Source organism: Oncorhynchus tshawytscha, linkage group LG04, assembly GCF_018296145.1.
Source record: "Oncorhynchus tshawytscha isolate Ot180627B linkage group LG04, Otsh_v2.0, whole genome shotgun sequence".
Taxonomy (NCBI): domain Eukaryota; kingdom Metazoa; phylum Chordata; class Actinopteri; order Salmoniformes; family Salmonidae; genus Oncorhynchus; species Oncorhynchus tshawytscha.
Window position 1 is genome coordinate 65270515 of NC_056432.1, and position 8814 is coordinate 65279328.

At 46.2% G+C, this 8814-nt stretch overlaps 1 protein-coding gene across 5 annotated transcripts; it reads left to right on the forward strand.

Moving 5' to 3' along the window:
• The first annotated feature begins 1345 nt into the window (after positions 1 to 1345).
• cmtr2 (cap methyltransferase 2) lies at positions 1346 to 7246 on the forward strand. Of its 5 annotated transcripts, none has more exons than XM_024440286.2 (3): positions 1346 to 1427; positions 3513 to 4771; positions 5067 to 7246. In XM_024440286.2, the coding sequence occupies exons 1-3, from the start codon at positions 1421 to 1423 to the stop codon at positions 6135 to 6137; spliced, it is 2337 nt and encodes a 778-aa protein (XP_024296054.1). In that variant the 5' UTR covers positions 1346 to 1420; the 3' UTR covers positions 6138 to 7246. The 5 variants fall into 5 exon arrangements, with proteins under 5 accessions (XP_024296054.1, XP_024296053.1, XP_024296056.1 ...); XM_024440285.2 differs by having other exon boundaries at positions 1368 to 1431; XM_024440288.2 differs by lacking the exon at positions 1346 to 1427 and adding an exon at positions 2398 to 2496.
• The last annotated feature ends 1568 nt before the right edge of the window (positions 7247 to 8814 follow it).

Here is an 8814-nt window from a genome sequence, read left to right on the forward strand (position 1 = left end):
GGGATCAGATCTGTTTTATTTTGAACAGAAAAGATTCTGGCCCAGTGAGACTGAGATTTCAAAAGAGAATGTTTCCTTGCCTTCTGGAAGGTCCATATGTGGTGTCAGGTTGGGTGGAGAAAAGGTTGGAGACTGTTGTTGGTGAAAGTAACTCGAAGTGGACTCGTGATGATTTTTTACATTTCTACCACCCAGAGGAAACGGGTGCTTCTTCCCAAGCACCTAGGGACAAGTACTGGGACTTTTTTTGCTCCCCGGAGCAGGGCGCTGTTGAAAGGAGTGATAACTGGGGTGGCGTTAATGGGTATAAGGTAAGTTGGTATTTCAATTTTTCTACGAAGTGTAATGAATTCACACTCCAGAATAGTAGGTGGAAACACAGAGCAAGATAAGAGGGATAGATGAATAGGGAGGCCTTGACTCCAGTACAGTAGGTGGCGGTGTATGCACATCACAGTTTCGATCCGCCAATACACATTTAAACAACGTTAGCGCATTCAAGCAGTTAACTGATTATGTGTCAGTGTATGCGGCCAAGTTGATGCGCTTGATAATAGGTTTAAAATTGGTGGAGGAGATGAAACATTCAGAGTGATGATCAGCTCTGATTCGGCTGCAGTGTTGAGTAATGTGAAGATGGGCAGGTCAGATAGGGGAGACTTGTTTTTGGAGATGATGGTGCTGTTAATGGGAGTGGTGGTAAGCTTTTTCTGGGTTCCCACCCATGTGCGTGTGGAGGGTAATGAGAAGGCTGATGTGTTGGCTAAGAGTGCTGTTAGGCGAGAGGGTATATATTGAGGTCCCTCTGGGCCGCAGGGAATTCAAGTCCTTGATCCGAGCAAAAGGGTTTGATTTTTGGCAAAGGAAGTGGGATGCTAGTAGTCAAGGGAGCCAATTTTCTCACATGCAATGATCAGTAAAGGAAGAGGTGGGGAGTATGGGATGTAGGTGAGAGGAAGTTGTGTGGAGTAGACTACGGTTTGGGCACACAGGTTTGAATGCCACATTGTGATAGGGAGACATGAAACAGGTCAGTGTGATGACTGTTTAGTGGAGGAAACGGTGGAGTATGTGTTGATATTTTGGGAATTATATTGCGTAGATAAGGAGAGATTGTGTAAAAGGGTTAGAGAGGCTGGACAGGGTTGAGGTTTTGGTGGTGCAGTGGGGGGAGGGAAGTGGTGTTTTAAGGCTCTATTTCACTTTCTTAGAGGAACAGGACTAAGGACATAATTTTATGTAGTTTGGCTGTGCCTGGCCTCACACTCCAGTACAGTAGGTGGCGGTGTATTCACCTTAAGTCAGATGCGATCCACCAACCCAATCCCAAAGAATCTTAAATCAATTAAAGGTAACCTGTAGTGGACTTGTGATATTTGTTTGTGTTACTTATGACCAGAGGGAGAAGGCGCTTTGTGTCATGCAACGTGGGTAAAGATCTGTTTCTTGCTTTGCTCTTAGCTGTCTGTGGTAGTGTTAAGTGTGAAGGTGTAGCAATTGAAGTTGAACATTCCTGGTGTTTGTGATGCCTGCCATTTGGTGCGACCCAGACCCAGTGGGGAGCATGGTGAAACAGAGGAGTCATTGTCAGTCTCTACCAGACAAAGTCATGTTAGGATATATCAGTTATCTGGTTAGAGCTTTTGTGCAGAATCCACTGCTCTGTTTCAGGTGCAATGTTTATGTTCATGTTGTAGCAGTGTGTAAGAGGGAGATTCTAAGATGTGGGAAGTGTGCCGGAGGGCATGTGACAGAGGATTGGGAAGTTTCGGTGGATAAAGTTGTTTGTCAATTGTAAGGGTGCTCATGTTGCTGGGGATCGGAAGTCTATGGGCCTAAAGAGGCAGGTTGAGGTGGCCAGGGTAAGTGTAGTGCAGAAGGTGTCATATGCTGAGGCAGTGAAGAAAGTGGACGAGGATGGGTCAAGGGTGAGGATCCCAGTGAGTGTTAGATTTGTGCCAGCACAGAGGGATAGGCCAATCAGTGAGTTATGCTTCAGTAAGGTTGGCTTCTTAGTGTTCATAGTAATAGATGTCAACTGTATTGCAGAAATGGGAAGTAAATCACAGAAAATATATGCTGTGGTGGCAACTGCAGAGAAGTATTTAGGTATACAAGATTTAACTTCAGAAGAGTTACAGGTTGTATTGAGCGGTGGTGTCCCATCTTCTCGGGCTGTTGGCCTAGGGTAGGATCGGAGAGGGTTAAAGTCGTGGAATAAGGTGATGGGTTTTAATGAGTATAGGGTTAGTTGATAGGGCAATAATAAATACATATATTTTTTTTTTCTGATTCCCATTTAGTATTTTAAGTGTAATGGATCTATAGTTCAGTTGGGGGCGGTAATGCAACATATTGGATGCCAACCGCCATTAAACCTCACCGAAGAAGTCTATTTTTTTCGGGGGAGCACATCTGTCTCATTAAAAAAAATGTCTGCTGAGAAGCTAGCTGTGCTGAGAGAAAGAGGATGTTAGCTGGCCTAGCATTAGCTAGGTATGAACCTCTTAAGTTAGCATTATGACCGACGGGAAGCTTAAATTACAAACAAAAATTAACGACCGTAAGCGTTGTAAACGTGTGTCTTATGGAAGTGTTTGTACAGTAAACAAGCAAGGTATAGTAGATGTATTGTTATTAATTAGGATATGTTCCTTAACGCTAGAGAAACTAGCTTAGTTAGCTAACGAAATGAGTTTAGCCCTAAAAGTCGACCCCGGAATCAGTAAACGTCTGCAAAAAAACGTGATTAACTTGTTGCCAGCACCCCATTTAGTCACCAAAGCTCTGAATTACATGAAAACAGCCTAACCTGCTCTGCTAGGGTGAGTAATGGTCAGAGTGAGGTGTTCTCTCATTTGTGTCTGGAAGTAGCTAGCCAACGTTAGCCAGTTCGCTTGGGTGATTGACTGCGGTTGTGGGGTCAAAACGCTCGGATCAACCCTACTCTTCTTTGGCCGGAGCGTCCAGTGTGCGCTCTGAATGCTCCAAGAGTGAAACGCTCTGAATTTACAAACGCCCAGACCACACTGTCACCCCAGGTTGAATTTACAAACCCACCCTGTTGATTCAGATGCAGAAAATGATTAATGTACAGTGCCAAATGTCCATTTAACGTAAGGCAAAGCCTACTATTCCATCGTAGTTAAATCACGATAGCAACAATGTAGCTGGACTTGAGGAATGATTGTGGGCATGGTTATGTGTTTAGAAAGGTTTATTCAGTTAGGCCTATTTTATTAGTGTGTTCAGACTCCGAGACCATAACCTGGTAGAACTCGTTATGGTACCAGCCATATAAATCAGTAATCAACCACTGCCCATGCATATATAGAGTGATGGCAGTAGCTACACAGACCTGGGACTAGGCATTAATGCATATAAACTAAAAAGTCAACGAATGAGTGTAAATAAAATACAGTTTCCTGATATAATCTACATTATGCAGGGCATGCATTGTATAGCGTTGTGGACGTCATCAAATCACTTCGGTTGTTTTTTGTTTGCTGCAGGGTGTCTGGTGGAGAGGATGAGTTGGGGCCGGGGAGCGAGGAGGAAAGCTGGCAGGCAGCAGCCCACTGATGTGGAAGCCTTTGACCCGGACGTAGTTGCAGAGGTCAGAGAACTCTTCAATAAAGTCAGGACATACGTCAAACCGGCCAATGGGGAGTGGTGTATCCCTGACCCCAGAGAAGCACTGAGACACCCGGCCCAGGACCACATCCTCCTGCAGACCCTGAAGACGTCACTAAATGAGGTGAAGAACCAACTTAGCGATAAGGATCTGGATGTCTGGCACCAGCATACCAATTCCACCAACCGTGCCGGGAAGGTTATTGGTACTGTGCGAGCCGCCTCCAATGCCGAAATCTGCACTCAGGCCTGGTGCAAGTTCTATGAGATCCTGGGCACCTTCAACCTTCTGCCAGAGGAGGCTTTGCAGAGCGGGGAGCTGAACACTGTTCACCTGTGTGAGGCTCCAGGGGCCTTCATCGCCGCTCTGAACCACTATCTCAAAACCAGCAAGTACACGTGTGACTGGAGTTGGGCAGCCAACACACTCAACCCCTATCACGAGGCCAACGGAGGGGGCACCACCATCACAGACGACCGCCTCATCGTCAACACTCTGCCCTGGTGGTTCTTTGGCTCGGACAACACAGGAGACATCATGAGCCAGAAGCACCTGCTGGAGCTGCAGACCTTTGTGGGTAACATGCGCAGTATTGACGTGGTGACGGCGGACGGGAGCTTTGACTGTCAGGGGAACCCTGATGAGCAGGAGGCCCTGGTGTCATCGCTGCACTACTGCGAGGCTGCGGCAGCACTCCTCCTTCTGGGCCCAGGCGGCTCGTTTGTACTGAAGATGTTCACTCTGTACGAGCACTCCTCCGTCTGCCTGCTCTACCTGTTAAACTGCTGCTTCCGCTCCGTCAGCGTGTTCAAACCGGCAACCAGCAAAGCAGGGAACTCTGAGGTGTATGTCGTCTGTCTTCACTACGATGGTAAGAAGGCTGTGAGGCCCCTGCTGTCCAAGCTGATCCGTCACTTCGGGCCGGACCTGGCTGCCCGTGAGGCCCTATTCCCCAACCAGCTCCTCCCACAGTCGTTCCTGGCGCAACATGAGCAGGCGTGCTCCTACTTCCATGACCTACAGACGGGGACGATTTGGGAAAACCTGAGAATGTTTGAGGGCCTGAATGAGAAGCAGAGGCAACGACTGGAAAACATCAGGGACTGCACTGCTCAGGAGTATCTGCAGCGCTTCCAGGTAAGAGTGGCAAATATGCAAAGTTAAAGTAGATAGCGAAGCCTATAGCTCGATAAAAATTTGCTGATGCCCTTTGACCATTCGTTAGACATTATGAAGTGCTAGGATAATAATTATCTACAATTTAAGAATAATGTTTGATGAGTATAATATGAGATATTCAGTGACCGATGGAAACCTCCTGAATTTATTTTTGGTGGATCTGTCATTTATTATCAGTGACTTGTTTAATACAAAGTTCTGCATAAAAATGTTCAAGCCAGGCTTGAGCTGTTCTTCCTATTCCTGTGTGTAGGTGAGTTCTCTGCCGCGGGCCCGCTGGTTGTCTCGTAACACAGTGGCCCCAGCGTGTTGCAGCGTAACGGGTCGGAGGCCCCTGGGCCAGAAGAATCAGATGGGCTCCTTTAACCAGCGGAGGGAGCTGCAGGCCCTGGGCTGGAAGGAGCGTGTTGGGAAGGGCCGCTACGCTGCCTGTGTGGAAGGCCACGGCCCCGACGGCACTGGGGCAGGCTGTGTGCTGGCAGGGCCGCTGGCAGAATGCCATATGGACACCTGGTTTGTGATAGTGGGGGCAGCCCTCACTGTAGTCAGGAACTCACCATTCTGTGATGGGGGTCTGTTGAACCACCTCAATGAAGCCTTGGAGCAGGCTGCCCTAGGCTCAGGCATGGACAGGTCAGCTGCCTGGACTCTGGTCCCTCCCTGTAGCTCCTGCCCAATGGTTGGTACCACCTCCATCCTCTCAGAGGTGGCAGCCCAATGTGACATCACTCCCTGCAATGGCAAGGGAAACAGAAAGTGCCTTGTCTTTGGCAGAGCATCGTGTTGGGGGGATTGTGAGGAGCAGGCTGTGGGGTTGGTGCTGGAGTTCTGTTCGGAGCCCTCGTTACCACCTACGGCACGCACCACTCTGCATGACGGGGAGCCACAGTATCAGAGAGACCTGCTGGACTGTGTCTTGCACTCCCTGCGCCGCATGGGACCTGGCGACGCCCTTCTCTTGCCCATTCTCTCCGCCCTTACCCGCGTAACCGCGGCAACCGTCCTTTGCCTCCACCTGTCCTTCCGCTCTGTCACCTTCAGGTGTCCTTCTCCTCCAGGTGCTGCAGGGGCGGTGCTGGTATGTGTGGGGTTCTGTCCAGAGGCTGCTGCTCGACTCCTTCCCCACCTCGGTGACCTGCAGGAGCGTATGGGCTGCCTGGCCAGTGGGGAGGAGGACGCTGACATTCTGCCTCCTGTTGGCCAGAGACAGGTCCTGCAGTTTGTTCCCATGGAGGAGCTGCTCAAAGGAGAGCTGATAGAGTTCCTGTGGACCATGAACTCAGCCATCGCCCGTCAACTGCTGCACCTGCTCATGCAGGCTTAGCTGGGGTCAACAGAGGGGCTCTGTGTGTCTCAGGTGGATTGTACCATAGCCTGGCCCGAAAACAAGCCCTGACTAGATCATTTCTCTAGCCCCTACCCCATCAGTGTTGACAGATGTAAAGGAATTGGATGGGTGGAAGCACCCCCTTAACTTAATCCCATCTGGTCCCTTCAGATCTGTATCACAGAAGTGGGATGGGGTTGTTTTTGGACCTTGCAACTTTCAATATTTAGTAAGGGCACATTTGGTCCCTGTTTTGCTGAAAATTAGAGGCAAGCAATGCTGTGAAGTAGATCTATTTGATATAATTTGATTGATGCTGTGTTGATCAGACATTGAAGACCTAACTGACTTTTTTATTTTTTATGATTATAAATATCAACAGTTAATCTGTTTCAATTTGACAACATTTGGTCACATTTCCCTGGGTCTCTGATCTAATGTATTTTTAGGACAGCACAATAACTCATGTACTGCTAATTCAAGTTATTTAAAGTAAAAAATACTTTTCATATTAGTTTCACTATTAAAATAAAAATATTAACATGCAGTTTGTTAGGAGTTAAAAAGCCTTTTTGTGTAATTTTTCTGACACTGTCTAACCAGAAGTGACTAAATACAGTAGATTGTGTGACTGTTTTTACCTGGGGACTGCTGTGAAGGCTAGCCGTGCATGCACTGTTTCACTGTGCAGGGGTTTGAAGAAAATGTAGTCTTGCCTTTACGGCATCTATACTTAGACCCCATTTACACCTGGTGTTAAACTGCAAATGAATACCTGATTATGTAGGATCTGATAATATCCACAGCTGGGCTTGAAATGTCTCATATCAGTCTAACCTGCATTTTTATGTTTTCTTTGGAATGATGCATCCAGTAGAACAGCTCGTCTATGTGGTCAGATACTTTATTGAAAAAAATGGTTGGACCGAAATGTTGTGTTTTGGGAACATGCTGTGCAAGCCAATGTGTCCACGAAATGTTTTACGTATACTTTTGTATTGGTTTTGTTTGCCTTTGAAAAACCTTTTTTATATTTATGTGCTGTTGAATATTAGATTTTTTTTTTGCAGGTTGTATTCCTTTAATAATAAAAAATATTGACTTCACTGAATTCTTACCTCGTTTAGCCTTTTAGTCTTCTTTAGTGAACAGAAACAGAGGAGAGCTTATTTATTTTCAAGATATTCACAATAAAGAGTCTGGAACACAGCCATTTGAAAACCAAGAAAAGTCTTCATTAGCAGAAGCTGTCAGGACAATCCTGGTGTCTACTTCAGCAAGAGCCTCCACTTCAGGAAGAGGGTTTAAGGTTTACCAAAGCGAGTGAGAACCCCCAGGGGTGCCCTGTAATATTCACAAGCTGCTGAAATCAGGTTAAATAAAGATACTGAGAGATGATACTTCTTTCTCTTTGTAATGCTCTAAATTTGTTTTTATAAAACCATCCAAAAGCACAAAGGAAACTTCTAAGCTACAGCCCTGAGCCTTGTTTATACAGTACCAATGTACTGTCAGTACATGTTATAGGTAGATGAGGTATAAGATTAAGTGATGAGCAAATCTTTGTATCACAGTAGGCCATTTGGAGAAAGGGAGTATTTGAGAAGCTGTATTTGTCCCAGTGTACCAGCCATTACCTAATTTGCTGATTAATCATTTTCCTGTCTGTGTGTGTTAATTAGGTAGCAGTCAGAAGGGAAACAACCGAAGGACAGTGTAATAGAGAAGATGACAGTGAGGTTTAAAATGCCTCAACAGCCAAGGGGTCCCTGTCAGCTCAGAAGGAGTAGATTCAGATTGCATTTTTAGACATCTCATTGTTTTGCTGCTGACCTCTTCTTCCAATCCATGTGACTGCTGTTGAACACAGTCATTTTCACATTCTTCCTCTATCTCTCTCACGCTCTCTGTTCCACTTTCTCAGCCCACTCCTCCACTACCAACTAATCTCTGTTGATTTCCAGAGCTGTGGAGGGCTTCAGTGATGGGAGTGCAATCTAATGATTTGTTTTAATGGAACCATTGAATGATTCCGAGTAGAATCCCTGCTTTTGCTTCGATTAACCAAATCCACTCACCATCTGTGAGTGAGGGTAGAGATGGGGTTTGGAGGGGGGGGGGAGTAGCCGAGTCGGCAGCTTTATGTGATATCTGGTCAACTAGCATCTCCCCTGGCAAAATTCACACACCAGAGACTACTAATGAAGGACTGAGCAGATGTCTGGATGAACAGAAAATGATAAAAGGAGAAGGTAACAAGCCACCCCTCTGCAGGTTCATTCAGATCAGAATGTTTGTGCGAGTGAGAGAGTGTTGAGGCAACAGCAGAACAGAGTGTGTCTTTTTCTATGTCTGGTTTAGTGTGTCTAGTATAGTGTGTCTTTTTCTATGTCTGGTTTATCAGAATCTTGCTGTGTGGATGAGGCTAAATGGTGAACCCTATGATGGATGGCTAATGTTCTACAGGGTCACACACACACATTCTCACACTTTAAGCACTGACCTGGTATAAGGTCATTACCCACACATTGCCTTTGCTGAATAAATCATAGTTTGAATCACACAAATGTGTACATACATGCACACAGACATGCTAACAATAGATTTGAGAGTTTCAAAGGCATCAACTGAACATGGAAAAGCAATATCCATTTGATTATATTATGTCTGTGTG